Genomic DNA, 17,556 nt, shown 5'->3' with positions numbered 1-17,556 from the left:
TGACATTTAAACATAAAAGAAAAACGTGTGCTGATGACGATAACACTGCTGTGATTGCAGTAAATATAATCAAATGCAAATAAAAAAAGATACTAAAACATGCTGCTGCCGCAAAACTGTAGTTCACGTCACCAACTATCGGTGGCAGTGTTTTAAGGAGGTACATTTTATGAAATTTCAAAGGATTCAAGCGTAACCCTGCAGATTCAGTGCTTCCCATCCAGATGCAAATTAACCTACCAAGACGCAGGGAAACAAGATAAACTACAGCATATGGAAGATACTGTCCTAGGCAAAAACTGGCTGAAAATGTTGCCAACATGACCATGTGTGGATTTTCTGGCTTTGTATCAGGCATGACACATGCTGTAGGTGTTAACAGTGGCCAAATAAACCTGACGCTTCCTACTCCCCTAAAATACGGTTTCATGTTTTGTTATACTTTACTTAGTTCTAATTTCATGAACTTGTTTGACATTTTTAAAAATGATGCAAGTATTACAAGAGAACAGAAATCAATCACAAGTTTGACGTGTACCCGATATGCATGCATCATATGTGTGATAATGTGTCATATTTGGTTATTATGGAATATATATAATGGCATTAGACACTTAGTCAATGACTGATAACCGGTCATCGATTTAACTACTTAATGTTTTGGGTCCATTTTGTGCATTCAATATTGTTTAGTGAATTGCATGGTAAGGGATGAACTACAATATTATTGAAGGCAGTACCAGCCTTGCTGTAAATCCATAGTCCCCTTGTACTAAAAAGACAACAGGAAAACTATTTTTGAGTATGTTTAATCACACTAACATGAACGCATGTAACCTAAATAACAGATACACAAGTCGTCAGTTTGAACAATTGTAGATGCGTTATAATTTGAACAAAGTTATATGTATGGTTGCTGAAATATTTTTTACCACTTTCATCCAAAGCGTAGTGCATCGTTCTCCAAAATGCCACTTTCTAATCAATTGAGTTTTATCATTTAATTTAACTTATTTGCTTTCTTTTCGTGTACTAGAAAGGTGAAAATCCCCATGTATCACCTGTGGGGGTTAATATTCAGAAACATAAATTACCAATCCCGAAGCGGCCCTTTGCCTGCACCCAAATTACTATTGAGAACCACACACACACATCACAAGTATCTTAAAAAGAGACGGCAGGAATACAATATAAAAAATTATAAACACCTGAACACATAAAAAAGAAAGAAGGTAACCACTTAAATGCATATGGCAAAAGGTGTTCTTCACACAGCTGAGACAAATCAAAGTTACAGTTTAATGTCAGGATAATGCGCTATAAATTTTGCCTGTACCTCATTGTAGTATGAAAATGAATATTCTGCACAGGTCACAAATCATAGAAAAACTAAGGAGAATGTGAAACGATGCATCCCTTGAATGGATGCAGTTCTGTAATCGTCAACTGATTCTAACGTTTTGGCAAACGGCCAACACACTAAAACAATCCCATGAGCCTTTGTGTCAGATAAAAAAAAGAAAACACTGTTTAGGTTTTTTCCTTCTGCAGCAACAATAGGCTAGTTTGCACAAGGAGAGAAGTTTTGAGTCTTCTTCTTCTTCAACAAACAGGGTAGGCAGGTAAAACTGTTTTCTTCTTTTACATATGATGAGTAATGCGCCAAAGAAAAATAAAAGAATATCAGACAGATCAGAAAGTCATATCCACTGTGGCCCTTAGAAGAGCATACATACACACACTCCATGCACCCCCCACACACACACACACACACACACACACACACACACACACACACAGTGAGTGAAGTGCCAGCATACATACTTAGCTGTGCATGTATGATCGCACACAAACACACACATTACATACAAACCGACACACACACAAATTAGGCTGGTGAGAGGTAAAAAATGTGGGTTCTTTTTTTTTTTTCCGTTTTAAAGACAGATTTGGAGACTAGTTGGTCTCTGCTGGCTCTGCGGGCTCTGCGGGCTCGGCTGGCTCCTCTGGCTCTGGCTCTGCCTCGTCTCCCTCTCCCTGGGTGTCTGACGTCCACAGCTGGAAGACACATGGAGAAGGCATGGTTAGTCACAAATGCACACACACACACACACACACACACACACACACACACACACACACACACACACACACACACACACACACACACACACACACACACACACACACACACACACACACACACACACACACACGTTTAGAGAGGAAGGAGGGACACTCACTGTCAGATTGTCGCGGAGCAGCTGCATGATGAGGGTGCTGTCTTTGTACGAGTCGCTGTTCAGGGAGTCCAGCATGGCGATGGCGTCGTCAAAGGCCTGGTGGAGAGGGTCGGAGAGACAGGATCAGAAGAGGCCAACTGACAGTTGGGAGCTAGACGTCCTCTGGTCGCAAATACATTCTGAGCATCCATTGTTGACACTCCAGGTATTCCGGAACAGGTATGAGCGATGCTAATAATTAAATATATATATAAATATATATAGAGAAAAATCCAAGCATAACCATATGATGGTGTCCATTCATGAGATGTTTCACAACTGCCGGGTCGCGATGATGTACGCATGCAAACGCTCACAGATTCATACATTGTTATCTTTACAAAATATAGATTTAAATTCCAGTTCGGCCGTCGGCACGTTCCCAGAGGGAGACATTGTTGTAAAACGTGCTGAGCCCACAGGGAACTCCGCCAACACGCCCCCACAGCCCCTAAACGTTTGCTACCCAACCGGCTTTTGACTATTTAATTATACACCCTGCTCCAAAACAATGCAATAATACACATCAATGAAATAATACAACAATGCAATAATACACATCCACACGGTTTAAAATGTATTTTAAAAGGTGTGTATAACTACTGCAAAAATGATTTTCAATTACTTTTTTTTCTTAAATGGGGGGGGGGGCGGGGGGGGGCTGCAATGTGCCTGCAAACGTGCTTTGACACTTCCGAGCAAAATTCGGCCCAAGCGGTACTTGGTAACACAATATAATAACACAATAACCGAAAAAGTGGCATTTCGCTGTAGGGCTCCTATCCATAATGTTGTCACAACAATCTGAGCCTGACGGGGACAAAAACAAGCTCTTTCAGAGGATTACATTGACCGAGCGCTATGGCCCCTCAGGGTATCATCGCCGTCGCAAAGGGGCTGCAATCGCTGACGCGCTTTTGCTGAACACTGGACCGGTTTAAATCCGCTCAATTGACCCAAAAGGATGGGAAATAAGGGCTGAACTATTGAGCCATCCTTTAAAAACAAGGATCAACAAAAACACAACTAAACTAGAACTGCAAGCAGTTATCCAGGGGTCCAAGCGATGCACGCGAAGCATGTGTTCAAAACGCTACCGTGAACCTGTGGATATAAAGGTTTTGACTGTGGGAGGTTCGGTGTGGGAGTTATATCCCCAAACGCGTTTTTAGGAGATTTCCTCGTTTATGGCGCCCCCTTCTGGCGAAATTCTCCTTGGTATAGCGCCACCTAGTGACCGGCGTGTCTGGATTTTGTCGTCTGCGTAGACCTCACGGACCTGGATCTAGTCATGCAATTGGCGTGTCCGCACCATTTACGGTTTGGGCTGTGGGCCCAGTTTTAGGGAAGGAAGTATAATAAAAATAATAATAATCGCTACAAAAACAGGGATCCAACCTGTTGGCTTGGACCCCTAATTAATAACGCCAACAACAACAAGGCCGGAGAGCTCACCGTCTTGGCCAGCTTGCAGGCCTTCTCGGGTGAGTTGAGGATCTCGTAGTAGAAGACGGAGAAGTTGAGGGCCAGGCCCAGGCGAATGGGGTGAGTGGGCTGCATGTCGCTGGCGCTGATGTCAGACGCCTCCTGGTAGGCCTCCTGGGAGCTCTTGATGATGACTGCGGGGACACAAACCCAGCATGCACGTTTTTAGCAAGGGCAGTCCTCGTATTGGGTCCATGCAGAAGGGCCGTACTGTAACGGAAGGCAGTGGATCCAGCTCAAACCAACGGCGAAAGTACTGCACTGGAGAGGTGTGTTTGTGGGATGACTCCACGTCTGCTTGAGGGCACGCTCTCACACGTTCCTGATGGTAAGCGGTGGCTAATGAACCATATCCGCTCCTTAATCACAAGCGCCTCATGACTCACGCCTGACAGGGCTTGTCTGTCTCTCTCTCTCTCTCTCTCTCCAGTTCCCCTCTGGTGCCGTGAGACCGACTTGGTACAGCTTAGTCGAGTCGGCTTAGATTTAGACTTCAACCAACCAAATTCTGAGGTTCAGATGCTCCATTATGTGATATGTAATCAAAGAGGTTTGGATCCCAAAGGTTGGATGTTAAACTACTTGAGATTGATCTTGATTGGATGGATATTATCCTTTTCTCTTGGTTGTGACGAGGAGTGCACACAAACAGCTGGCCATTATTTCTCATGTCGTTTTTTTTGAGACGCAAACATTGGATTGCCATGGATGACTGATATTCATACATAGAGTCTTGAAGTCATGAATAGAGTATGTGTGGCTAATGGCTAGCCACCTCTGGATCCATTTGACTATTTGACAAGCCTAGAACCAGCCAATGAGAATTCAATGAGATAAACTCCGAAATTTGAGGATTATAAAAACGGTCCAAAACAACAATCTAAATTTGGCTTGCTGGCATTACTGTAGAAGCCTATGATTGTAGGTTTGACTTGCATTGTGGAAGGAGATATTTTGGGACTAAAACAGCTATGGTAAGTATTAGGGCGAGTAGGACTCGTTGCTCAAGGCATATCAACCTCAATGGATTTGAGGATAAAAGAACTACTTGGCACTATGAGGAGTAGCTATAAAAACACAATCTATAAAACATCCATAAAACAAAATATATACACCATACACAAGGAATAATACAAAGAATATGATCTATGAATTGTTTGTTATGCTGGCACTAAGAATGAGTAGGACGGAATATCAGAGCTAAGGGTATATCTGACTCTAAAGGGTTAGTAAGGAAAAGTAAACACATAATAACCTCCTGGTTGGCAATATAATTCTAGCATAAACTAAATCCCGGCTAAAATATAACGGCCTTTGAGCGTCGAACAACTGACGGGGACCTCATGCTGCTGTTACCATGACAACCCAGCAGCGTCCTCTCCCCATTGTGGGGAGCTGCAGACAATAATGGGTCAAGGGCTCGTGTGTGTGTGTGTGTGTGTGTGTGTGTGTGTGTGTGTGTGTGTGTGTGTGTGTGTGTGTGTGTGTGTGTGTGTGTGTGTGTGTGTGTGTGTGTGTGTGTGTGTGTGTGTGTGTGTGTGTGTGTGTGTGTGTGTGTGTGTGTGTGTGTGTGTGTGTGTGTGTGCGCACACTAAAGACTCAGGCGTGAACAGTGGTTGGAAGGCGTTGGCTTGTCCAGCCTCTGGAAAGACAGTGGTAGGGTCAGGATGCCCGGATTACTTGTTACCATGGAAACCATCGGGGGGTGGGAAGGGGGTCTTGTTTTTTTGGGGGGGAGGGGAACTATGAAACGAAGATATTCTACTGTAGATTAGAGGAAGGAGAGCTCAGCCGTAGCAGCCAACTGGTTTGTTAATACTTTACACCCCTAGATCGCAACACTGAGTCCCATCATTTGTCATCTTAATAAACCGAATGGGACTTTATGCAACTAATAACATTACCTTAACGATCTGCCGAAGCTTTGTCAAAATACTAAATTGGTTGATCGATCTATTTTATAACCGTGCCAAGGCACACTGCACGAACAGGATTCAGATGCATCAGTAAATCCAGTCGAGGACCCACTATGATGTGATCCGGAATAAATAGGATTTATGCCGTTGGGTGGAAGCTCTTACCCAGAGCACCTCACAATACCGTGGGTCATACCCTCTTAGCAAGGCCCCTGGAGTGGGTATCGAACCCTGTTCTCCTAAGCCTGGCAAGCTTAACACCATGATCTACCAACAGAGCTATACAGGGACACTTAGCATCTGAATTTACGATGATTGACAAGGATAAGTTAATCAATGTTTTAGCAGAACTAAACGGATATTGTATTCTGATGGGGAGAAAGGGTAGTCGTGAAAGAACATGATGAATAATTGTCAAATGCAATCAAAGCGAAAGACACACCGGTCCGTCAAGCATGGGTGAGCAGACATTGGTTGAGATTTGGACCTTGTATCCGATTACAGATTTGCGGCATTTCTTGCACCTCTTATAATCTAGAATTAAATGTAGACAGCATTTTTATCCATGGTTAGGATTTCACACCGTTTGTGACTCTTCAACGGGGAAAGAGGATTACAATATTGTGGAGGATTGCTTTTTTTTAGTCTACAATGAAATACTTTGAACCTACTTGAATACTTTGGCCTTTGAACAGTGGACCTCTGAACCAAAACGGGTGGTTTACTTCGCCTTTCAGGGACTAAATTTAACTTCTGGTGCTGTACTCACCCAGGGCCGTTGCACCAAATCCTGGGCCCCTATACTATGGGTACTGATGGACCCCCCTGCGCTAAGTTGTTGACGGGGGGGGGGGGGGGGGGGGGGGGGTATGGAGCGATTGTTGACGGGGGGGGGGGGGTGGGGGAGGAAGACGTGGCCGTTAAGTAATTATTATTATTTTTTTTTTTTAATGGGCCCCCCCTCTGCCTTGGGCCCCCCCACAGCTGTCCCCGCAGTCCCCGCAGTCCGTCGGCCCTGTACTCACCATCCTTCTCCTCCCCGGTGGCCACCTCGGCCAGGTAGCGGTAGTAGTCCCCCTTCATCTTCAGGTAGAACACCTTGCTGTCCGCCGGCGTGGCTTTGGGGATCAGGTGGTTGTCCAGCAGGCCCTGGAAACGCAGAGAGCTTCGTTAGAAACGCCCCCACGCGACCAGCACTCTCACCGGGTTAGGGTTGAACAGACGAGTCGTGAATCACCAAAGGAATGGTTGGATGACATATCTGTAATGCAGTTAACAGAGCTGAAGTTCCCAGTGGGAATGGGATCATCAGATAAGCGTAAAAAAAAAAAAAGTCCCTATTTCGAAACAGAACAATCTTCTGTGTTTTGACCGTTATAGGAGATACTCTTTTGAATAACCCGAGGCTGTGATTTTTGGTCTGCCTGTGTTGCTTATCTTTTAAAAGGAAGAGACTTCCATGGTTTTCTACTGCAGAACGCATCCTAATGCCAAGTGCAACCTCACCCTCCAACCCGTCTGCCTCACCCTCCAACCTGTCTGCCTCACCCTCCAACCTGTCTGCCTCACCCTCCAACCTGTCTGCCTCACCCTCCAACCTGTCTGCCTCACCCTCCAACCTGTCTGCCTCACCCTCCAACCTGTATGCCTAAGAACGGCCTCACAGTCAATCAAAAACAGGATTTGGGTATGTCGGTCGAGGGGGCAGTCTGAGCAAACAACATCTGTGTCTTTGCTTGAAATCAAAGTCCTGCCAATCACCCGGACAACCTGTCATAATACTGTAGGCGGCCGAAAAAAAAAAAAATCTGTGACTCACTTTTCACCGTAGCACACACAGAGTCCAAGTTAATGTGAAATCTATTATGTATGAAAGTAACCACATTAGCTTTATTTATTCATTTGTTCCGCATTGTTAGCCATCAAACCTAGGCCAGCGAAACTGGTAAAAGAAAAGGGACAACACCAGCAAGGTTGTTTATGTCTTACCGACCATTTTATATTTTAAAATATATAATGGGTGCTTTTAAAAAAATAACCAAACACAAAAAGGAATTCACAGGAAAACTAAATGACGGGCTGGGCGATGATTGTTTCTATGGGTTCATATCAGGACCAGGTTTGAACATTTGCACTAGTTTGCATGCCTACGGACATCACTTGGCAGCAGATTTACATAGGTCATGTGAGGGACCAGACCAGGTGACCGCACACACTGCCGAGAAACACACCCCGCCTTAAAATAACTATTTCCCGTTTTATTGTCCCACCTTATCTATCTCGGGTGGGGCGTTGGCGTACCCATGTGTGCTGTTGATTAGCCATTACAAGCCATTAAAAAAAACAATAGATCGATCAACCCAGCACCCCTCCCAGTTGGTGTAGTCCTGGTAGGCTGCCAGGTTGAGCTTCCAATCATACATCTGGGTGGACACTCCTATTTATGATGTCAATAACGGGTAAGATGTTGAAAAGTACCAACTTACCTGCTGTTAAAATAATAACACTTTAAATACATGGTTTACATGGAAATAAAACAGCACTAAGGGCACTAGGGGATGGGTCACCTTCAGCCACACCCCAGCAGCACAGACCCCTCCCCCACTCGTGATGTCGCCATCATCCCCCCACCGACACCGTAACATCCCCCGACCTGAGGCCACCAGCTTCCCCTTGTGATGGCACCAACATCACACCCTCCCAGCCCCTATTCTTTGACCCCACCACCACCACCACACCACCACCACAGTCCCACCCCCACAACTTATGATGTCACATACACCCCCCACCCAACACCACCCCTCCGTCTGTGATGTCAGTAACATCCCCCCACCTAAGAACACCGCCGCCCTCCCCATCCCCCATTATCCCAACCCCTCCCCCCCCCCCCCTCACCAGGACGTCCTTGCAGATCTCCGTCAGCTCCTTCTCGATCTTCTCGCGGTACTCCTTGGCGAGCGCCGCCTTGTCGCTGCCCTCGGACTTCTGCTCCATGCTGGACACCACCCGCCAGGACGAGCGCCGCGCCCCCACCACGTTCTTGTAGGCCACGGAGAGCAGGTTGCGCTCCTCGTTGCTGAGCTCCGAGCCCTCCTCCGTCACCGCCTTCATGGCCGCCGCCATGTCGTCGTAGCGCTCCGCCTGCTCCGCAAGCTTGGCCTTCTGCACCTGTTCCTCCTTGTCCGTCATGGCTGCCGTCCGCCTTTATGCAGTTCTGGGGGGGGGGGGGGGGGGGAGGAGGGTTTAAAGGTGGAGTAGGCAATTTGGAGGAGTTAGCCGGAGTTGCACGATTTTAGAAGTATCCAACGGTTAAGAGTCCACCCCTCCCCTTCAGCCCTCTCCCAGAGCCGACGCCCCCAAAATAATGCTATATTCGGGCCGAATGTAATGATGATTTCCTCACAGGCCTGCGACGGCCAGGCACCTGATTTTTTTCGTCAGAGCACTTCATTTGTTGATTGTATGGGGGTGTCAAGAGAATTTGATATCTATGACAAAAATGCTAGAAAAAAAAGTGCCTACACCGCACCTTTAAGAGGATATGAGAGTGATAGAGAGACGGTAGAACAGACAACACAGCAAAGGGCAGGGCGGGGGAGGACAAGGTTAATGGAGGTGTGGGAAAGCTGAAGAAGGGAGAAGGAGACTTAGGGTGGAGGAAGGGATGACAGAAGAGGGTGGGGGTTGAATTTTATGTCTGAATATATTAAAATAATTAAAAATATATATAATACTTAAAACACCTCTTAAGCCTTGATCAATGATTACCGGGTTGTCTGTAGAGGGTTTTAGTTACTTCACAGGTAATAACTAGGATTCAGCCAGGCGTGCTAGTGAACACACACAGCATTGTCAACCACCTGAGCAGAAGCAGATTTGGGGATTGGGTGTCGTGCTCAAGGTAAGGACACCACTAATAGGAACCAAGGACTGGTTTTATAGACATTTTACCGAAGCAATATAAAAGAATAGTAAGCTGTTGCTACATTAGACTTTTCTCCATGCAGCTTCTCTGTGGGGTGTTTCTATAATAGCAAATTGTTGATGATTTCTATGCATTTGAGTAAAAAAAAAGGTGAAATCATTAAGTGTATTTAGATGTGTAATCTTAAAGAAAAGCACCAAAGCTTTGGATGCCTTGATCAGTTGTAGTACTACGATCGTGATCCAACATTACGTAACCTCGTAACCCTAGCATTTGACCCATCAGTTATCCGCTCTTCAGAATCGTTACATACTTCCCTCCCCGCATCATTAATAAAACACACGGACCCTAGACAGAATAACTCAACACAAAAGACTACATCGCTTATAAACATCACGTAAACCTATTTACATTTTTACCGAAAGACAAATAAACGGAAGCGGAGAAAAAGAAAAAAAATCACGGTGCCATTGACTCAATCCGACATGAATGAAGGAGGCTAGTAGCGAGTGAGTGAACGCCCTTTTCCATTTCCTGAAAAAGATACAACTGTTCCGTCTCGATTTTTTACACGCTCGTTTTCCAACCGACAGAGCGTGTTTGCCACGATAGTAGCGCGTTAAATGGTGGAAAACGAGGCCTATGAAAAGGGTACCTGGATCCCCACAGCGGATCAAGCCCCATTCTCCACTCTCATTCAATAAGGGCCAAACAATGAGCCGAGGAGCATCATTGATGCCGCTCCACTCGGACATCGAACGGCGGATTGTGATAAAAACATACGATCCACCCGCTTTACCCATACGAGAATAAGACATGCAAGCGATGTCTAGGTTATGTGTGAGTGTTTTTCGCCAAAGCAATTGATGGAAACCAACCTGAGTTAATAGTTTGTTTTTGATCCCGATCCGCAACACAGCTGATGGCCCTTCCTGAAGCGTATACTGCTCGCATCCACGGGGTTTCCCTCCAATCAAAGAAACAGAAGCAGGGACCGACCGGGACCAATGACGTCAGGTGCTGCCAAGGCAACCGTTGATCGACGTTCGGCAGCACCCCGCACCCCGCAGCCTCAGTCACTCTTTTTCTACTCGTTCTCTTTCATACATCAGTGAATGATCTTCGCTGAATATCTGGCAAAATGTGGATTTCTATGTAGCTCCTTTTTTCATTTTTTTTTGTGGTTGAGTCTGAGGGAGGCTTCAAGAGTCCCAGGCTTTATTCACCAAACGTCAAATAATAATTTCATGCATCCTGGTAAAAGGAGTGAAACACCGCCATCCACTGGACGCACAATTACACATTCTACTCCTGGTCAATTTCAGATGCCGTGGATGACTAATTTGGCTGATATTCAAGCCAGCTCAGTGAAGAATAAATGTGCAAATAAGATACAATAAAATAAACATAAGGAAATGCAAACATACAATGGGGTTAATTTGCATCTCTAAGACCAAAGCTAACCAGCAATCAAATATTTCTCTACATTGACAAAACAAAAGCTGAAGCAAGGAAACCGAGAAATAGGCTAGTTAGTTTGAGGGAAAGTCATAGTCTTATGCAATCAAAACACACAGACACAGGAAGATGTTTTGAAGCTGAACGTTGAAAGAGCTATGACCTATGCTACGACTCATACGTAGTAACATTGGACCAATTTAATTCAAATATTATCTATTATATATCTATAATATCTAACATATGAATCAAAACATGGACTGAATCATTCACAATAACTAACCACAGTAGCTTTCAATGTTATTGTAGCCACACTACCATCAAACAACAATTCTCTTTTAAATAAGTATTCTAAGGATTGATGACACTTCGATAGAAATAGACTGTACTTTTGCCAACTTATTTACAGTTAAACTTGGTCTTTATTTTCCTTTCAACGATTGAGATATAAATGCCATGTCGAGCAAGGGGAATGTGGCAAAAACCAAATTCATCACCATAGAAGAATTTACATGAACACACATTAAACAATTAACAAGTGCATGAGTCATGTTCAAATGGACACATCTACAACAAATAGCTGTGGAAAATGCCCAGACGGGCAGTTTCAGGGAACTAACAAGTCACAACATTTCCAGAGATAAGCATGCACACAGCATCAAAGCCGATCGTTTTTCATATTTATTTCACTGTCTTTGAAACTGTTATTACAACAATAAAAGAACCATCTAATGACCGAAAGCATTCAAGAAAAGGCAGATATAAACAAAGTAATTTTTTATTAAAATGTTATATTACATCATTCTGGGCATTTGGTGCTTCCGTGTTTCAAGCACAAGCACATTGGACCTCAGCAGTATTATGTTGAAACTGGAAGAAAGGTTGGAAAGACACGATAAAATATTTAAAGGAGAGAAAGGTAAATAAAACAACACCAACTGAAATTAAAATCACAGAATCCTAAAGAATAACTAACATTACACAGCAGACACCAATCAACAATTTAATAACAATTCAATGTCTACAGTTGTCAAGGAAGAAATAAAAAGCAGCACCATATCCATGTTGATGTACACTTGATGGAATAATATATAACAATTGCTGTTTTGCGACAAAGCGCTGAAAATGCGATGGAAGAAATGTCGTCATTATGCATTCTCTTTTCATTTTATAGATAATGGAAAGCTCGGCATAGGGATTAGCATGAGGTTAATAGGGTGCTATTATCAGGGCTAAATTAAGTAATAATTACATCAGTAACTTGTGTTTAATGAGTATTTAGTTAAAATCGCTATTATTTATCATTATTTCTATTATTACCATTTGAGTTTGTCCCAGAAGAACAACAGACAGTGTTATTTCAAGGCAGCGAAAGCGAGTGAAACTGTGAATGACATTCAGAACCTGCATTAGGAGTAGTAGTACGGAATCATTTGTTTTTGTTTATCACTTGTTGCCGGGATGTTCCATGGCGTTCAGTGACCTGAACCATGTGACTCGCATTCAGAGAAACATTGAAAAAGAACAAAAACATGAAACCAGCTTGCAGACCTGTAATCAAACTCATGATTCTAATAACAACGGTAATCAATCCAGTCCTATCAAATTCAGACAAGTGCAAAGTTTGTGAAGGGCCTTGAGTAGTTCAGCTTTCATTGAGAGAATGTGTGCTAGTGTGAGTGTGTGCGTATGCGTATGAGCGTGTGCGTGTGCGTGTGCGCGTGTGTGTGTGTGTGTTTGGGTCCAGTGACTGCAGCGCTCTATGCCTCCACATCCTCGAGCTCAGGGGGCATCGGACACTTGGGGTGCTTGCTCTCAAAGTGCTGCTTGAAGGTCTTGGGGTCGGGCATCTGGGACTGGGGGGGAGGAGAGATGTGGCGTAACAGCGGTTATGTATGACGGCTGCGTGTGAACAGCGATGCTAAATGCTTTCGCCAAGTGGGACGCAAGGAGAAGGATAGTTCTAACTGTAGAACGCTGTAGGATTTTCTTTGTCGTCAGGGTGCTGAAGCAGCGCGGATCCAACGCTTTATCATCTCAGGCAAATGATCAGCATTGTGAAGAAAAAATTGTAGTGAATTTGGGACATTCACCTCTTTTTATATACTTGAACCGGGAGGGGTCAGCCATTTTGCTCAATGACGCCAGTACAGGTAGACTGGCTATCGAGACTCAAAGCCAGAACCTTAAGGCTGGGATTCAAACACCCTAACCACGAGACTATTCAGACCCCCAGACCTGGGTAGAATATCCAATGTTTTACATGTTTTTATGGTTATTACAACTTAATACTTTGTAATGTATACCAAACTATTACTTATCGGTCTAATAGTTGAAAAAGATCCGACCCTTTCCCCCAGAACGTAGACAAGCCCATTTGGGTCCTTACCTTGCAGACCAGGCAGGTGAACACCAGAGCTGCCTTGGCTGCTGTCTTCTGGTCATGTCCCTTGGCCTTCTTCATCTCCGCCTGCTTCTTTGCATTCTTCTGCTGGGACTGAAGCTTCTGATGCCCTCTGGCCATCCTGCCTACAACCAGGGAACTCTATGTACTGCTGCTCTATCAGAATAAGACAAGACAAGGGTCTTTAGGGTCATCAGCTATTTGGCAAGTTTAAACCATGACTCCACCATGAGGGTACAACACAAACGTAGACCATGTCCGGACCGGCAATCATAATTCCCGGTCGGTACTACAATTTAAGCACAGTTTATTTTATCATAGAAACTAGGTTAATGGGTTTTGTCGCAGGAGGTCATGTTTAATGCCTTGTGTTGCCATCATCCACTTTGCTTAACAGGTTTGTCGACTGCAAACAACAATTCCTACAGGAAATTATCTTGGCAACATGAAGCTAATCTATGCTCTAGGACAGGGGTGTCAAACGTACGGCCCGCGGGCCGGATCAGGCCCGCGAACGGGTTTAATCCGGCCCGCGAGATGATTTTGTGAAGTACAGTATTGTAAAAAAATATAGGATATAAAAATCCTTCCTAGCATTACATGGATTGCATTGACTGGCACTGATTAATTTGTTGTACATTGAACTACTGGACAATTGTGTGTAACTGGAAGTCGCTTTGAAATGTAACGTAAAATGATCTGCTATTTTTCAATGAAGGAAACTGCTGTTCTTAATGTGTCCACTAGAAGTCGCAATAGCAATTATGTTAAGCAAGCAAACTTTATACCGGGGCTGAGCAGGGAGCAAGTATAAACAGGTAGTGCAGCTAGCCCGGAGCTACCTTGTCGTTCTGCCTTATACTTTCAACATTATGCGCTTTGGCACTCTCATTGCCCCAAAATATCTCTGTCAAAAAGACGAAAGGTGGACACAGAGTGCAGAGTTTTCCAAGAAAAATGGTCATCGTCCTTTTTATTCACGGAAGTAAATGGGAAACCTGTGTTTGGTGTGCTCACAGCATGTTTAATTTTACATAATTATGCCATATTTTTACCGGTCCGGCCCACTTGGAAATAGATTATCCTCCATGTGGCCCCTGAGCTAAAATGAGTTTGACACCCCTGCTCTAGGAGGTTGTCTCCTAGATAACTCTGTTCCAAGTGGAGGTGACTTTGGGGTGTAGCTCAAGTGAAAGGAAAAAAGTGGTAAGGGCGTCAGCAGCACCAACGCCTTCACATCAGCATTGCATGTTCCCTCCAAACTACGTCCATCATGTCATGCATACGTGCAGCGGTAAGCCCAGGCATGTCGGCAACAACGACTGCAGAAGAGTAGTCTCATCACCCACCTGCACGAACGCATTCCGTTCACTGTGAACAGTGAACGTCTATGTAGAAAACTACTGGAATATAGCAAACACACCATATTCAATTATTAGCCAGAGGAGAGGGGAATTATATATAGAGAGAGAGTGAGAGAGAGCCCTCACTCCAGTCATCCGTAAGCTATACATGTGTTACTGACAAGCTAATATGGCTGCACATCTAACAAGGCTAGCGTTTATCTTAACTTGGGGGGAAAAGACAGACGACAACGTCCAAAACCACCAGATAGTGTATCAAACCGTATACCCAGCAATGCAAATCGAAGTCGCTGTGATGTAGGAAGAGATGGTGACAGCGTTAAGATATAACGTGGGATCCAGGCTGTTATGCTAGCGTGAACGTATACCTGCTAGCGGCTAAGTGTAACGTTAGCCAAGGAGCTATTATATTGTCCAAGCTTTAATGTCCAAGCGTACGATTACATTGTCAGTGATATAAGTATAGGTTTTTACGCTATACGATCGGAAAGGTACCCACCTTGTAAAGGAGATTCAAGCCGCTAGCTTGAAGCCCTATCAGCAGTGTGACAGCTGTACCAAATCTCACACCGACTGACAGCAACCAGTGCGACGTTCAGGACCATATGTAACCTGGGGGATTACTCCACACTTTTTTTTGTACAGTAGAACATGTTCTTGCACGCTTTTTTGGTCCGTCTTCTTCTATTTTATTTGTAGTTAATGGTCAAATAATGATGCATTATCGTCTATAGGTTGCTTAATTGTATCTTTAATTTGCTTGTGGCTATGAAATCACGTGTTTCTTTCTGCTTCCTAAAAATTATAAATCCTGCGTAGCTTGTGCTCCCGAGTGGAAAGTATCCGAACTTTATAAATTAAAAAAAACCTACTAAAAAAACAATACTAAATGATTACTGGAAGTAGTGCAGTAGTGCAGGAATTGACTACCTTTCGTGTTGCGTTCTAGGGTTTTTCTCGCCCTCCTCACACTTCTGAAAGCAGAAATGGCGCCCTCCATTGGTTATATTGGGTTAATACATTTGTGAAAATAAATTAACGAATAAATAGAAAGAATAAAAGATTACAAAAATGTATAAATATAACTGCATAATGTACCCATTAAAGAAACCTATATAATCCCACCAAAAAACCTCTGATTTCAAGGTGAGGAAAAACCTGCAAATAATTGTATTATTCTGTTCAAAGGTAAATAATGGAATTGTCAAATAGGAAAAAATCGAAAAATGTTCAATCGAAAAAATATGCTCTGATCTCACACTGTTTTAGTAATATGGGTCAGTCCAATATTCAGATCGGTCAGATAAAGTTACAGTTTTTCTCAGTCGCTTTGGTACATTTCTCAGATCAGAATTGAAAATTGCAAAACAGTAAGTGCATTTCTCATAACAATTCGTACAAATAGCAAAACACCATGGATTTCATGCAAAAGCAAGTCTCTTGCTCAATATCCTTAGTTCATTTCTCAAAAGTAAATATGTGTGTCAATGAACATGTCAGTGCCATCAAAATGACAAGTCCTTGTGTCATTGTGTACGGATAAGACAGTCAAATTGCTTAGTCATGTTGTCAATATAACAGTATACTCTGGAGGGATGTTCTGATGTAAATCATGGCTAAAGTTTTGAAGACAATTATTGTAAATTGTAAGCTACACCTTAGTGTATGTGGGAGATTGATTGCAAGAGACTGGACAAGATTCACATTTACGCTTTGACTATTTGTGCTTTGTTGACAGACCATGTCATTGCTAGAAATGGGAACATAGGAAAATCTCCTAGGGTAAACTGTACATGCATTGCTGTAGGAATTACAGTGCAGTCATCCTACACCTCCTGACGTTCCTGTCTGTTGGGCCACAAATTCTCAGACAATGTAACATTGTGTTGTGCTCCAGCTATACTTGCCAGTTCATGTTCAGGAGATGCACCTTTGAGCTATTCCAGTAAACTGGTTGATCGTTGGTTGATCTAACACTTCACACATTTCCCTTCTTTAGAGAAAGTCAAGATTCACCTGGTAGCAATTTACCAATTCAGGACAGATTTAGAAAAAAAGTCTGATGGAAATATATAGAAATATGCTTGACATATTATGACAACTTGTTCAACCATTTTGCATGTAAAGACTTATGCAATGATCTAATGCCTAAATGTTGTGGGGGAGATACTATTCAATAGAGACCCATTACAATACATTTTGATCAACTTGATAAGGTTGATCAAAGCAATTGATAATGTAGGAAAGAGCAGAGAATTGTACACATAGTCATTTGCAGGAATGTACCAAAGCATTTGCAACTTGTTGAAAGAAATGAGAAACTGCTTTTTTGATGTGCACAAACGACACAATGATGTGAAGATTGAACATGGTAGTTTTGAGAATTTCAATTCTGATCTGAGAAATGTACCAAAGCGACTGAGAAAAACTGTAATATATCGCTAGTTAAAACACGATTAACTATTTATCATAGACTGTTTAAAATAGTATGGAACCCTTAAAGAAAACGTTTGCCCCTGTATGGACCACACTCCCTTATCTCTGGTTGGCAGCAGCATGTTATCTTAGTTCTTAGACTGTATTATCAGTTCAACCAACCACACAATGCGCTGATTGAGATATAATACCTCAGAGTAACACTAGAGGTCACCTCAGGAATGTAAACCATGTAAATATACCATATGTGGGAGCGCGAAGAGGAGAAATACAGCGAGAACAATGC

At 43.3% G+C, this 17,556-nt stretch overlaps 2 protein-coding genes across 3 annotated transcripts; both read right to left on the bottom strand.

Annotated features, from left to right (window-relative positions):
* Positions 1-793: 793 nt before the first annotated feature.
* On the bottom strand, positions 794-10,645 carry LOC132451000 (14-3-3 protein zeta-like). The gene is made up of 6 exons (XM_060043217.1): positions 10,487-10,645; positions 8,579-8,897; positions 6,709-6,832; positions 3,738-3,901; positions 2,244-2,339; positions 794-2,058 (listed from the first exon to the last, which is right to left on the bottom strand). The coding sequence occupies exons 2-6, from the start codon at positions 8,870-8,872 to the stop codon at positions 1,957-1,959; spliced, it is 780 nt and encodes a 259-aa protein (XP_059899200.1). The 5' UTR covers positions 8,873-8,897; positions 10,487-10,645; the 3' UTR covers positions 794-1,956.
* A 1,183-nt stretch (positions 10,646-11,828) lies between these two features.
* Positions 11,829-15,489, bottom strand: znf706 (zinc finger protein 706). 2 transcript variants are annotated; one of them, XM_060043251.1, is made up of 3 exons: positions 15,334-15,489; positions 13,456-13,626; positions 11,829-12,922 (listed from the first exon to the last, which is right to left on the bottom strand). In XM_060043251.1, the coding sequence occupies exons 2-3, from the start codon at positions 13,588-13,590 to the stop codon at positions 12,827-12,829; spliced, it is 231 nt and encodes a 76-aa protein (XP_059899234.1). In that variant the 5' UTR covers positions 13,591-13,626; positions 15,334-15,489; the 3' UTR covers positions 11,829-12,826. The 2 variants fall into 2 exon arrangements, with proteins under 2 accessions (XP_059899234.1, XP_059899235.1); XM_060043252.1 differs by having other exon boundaries at positions 13,456-13,621; positions 15,334-15,484.
* Between the last annotated feature and the right edge of the window lie 2,067 nt (positions 15,490-17,556).

This window comes from Gadus macrocephalus, chromosome 22 (assembly GCF_031168955.1).
Source record: "Gadus macrocephalus chromosome 22, ASM3116895v1".
In the NCBI taxonomy this organism is placed as follows: Eukaryota; Metazoa; Chordata; class Actinopteri; order Gadiformes; family Gadidae; genus Gadus; species Gadus macrocephalus.
Note: the sequence above shows the minus strand (reverse complement) of the source record. Positions and strands in the feature narration are given on the sequence as shown.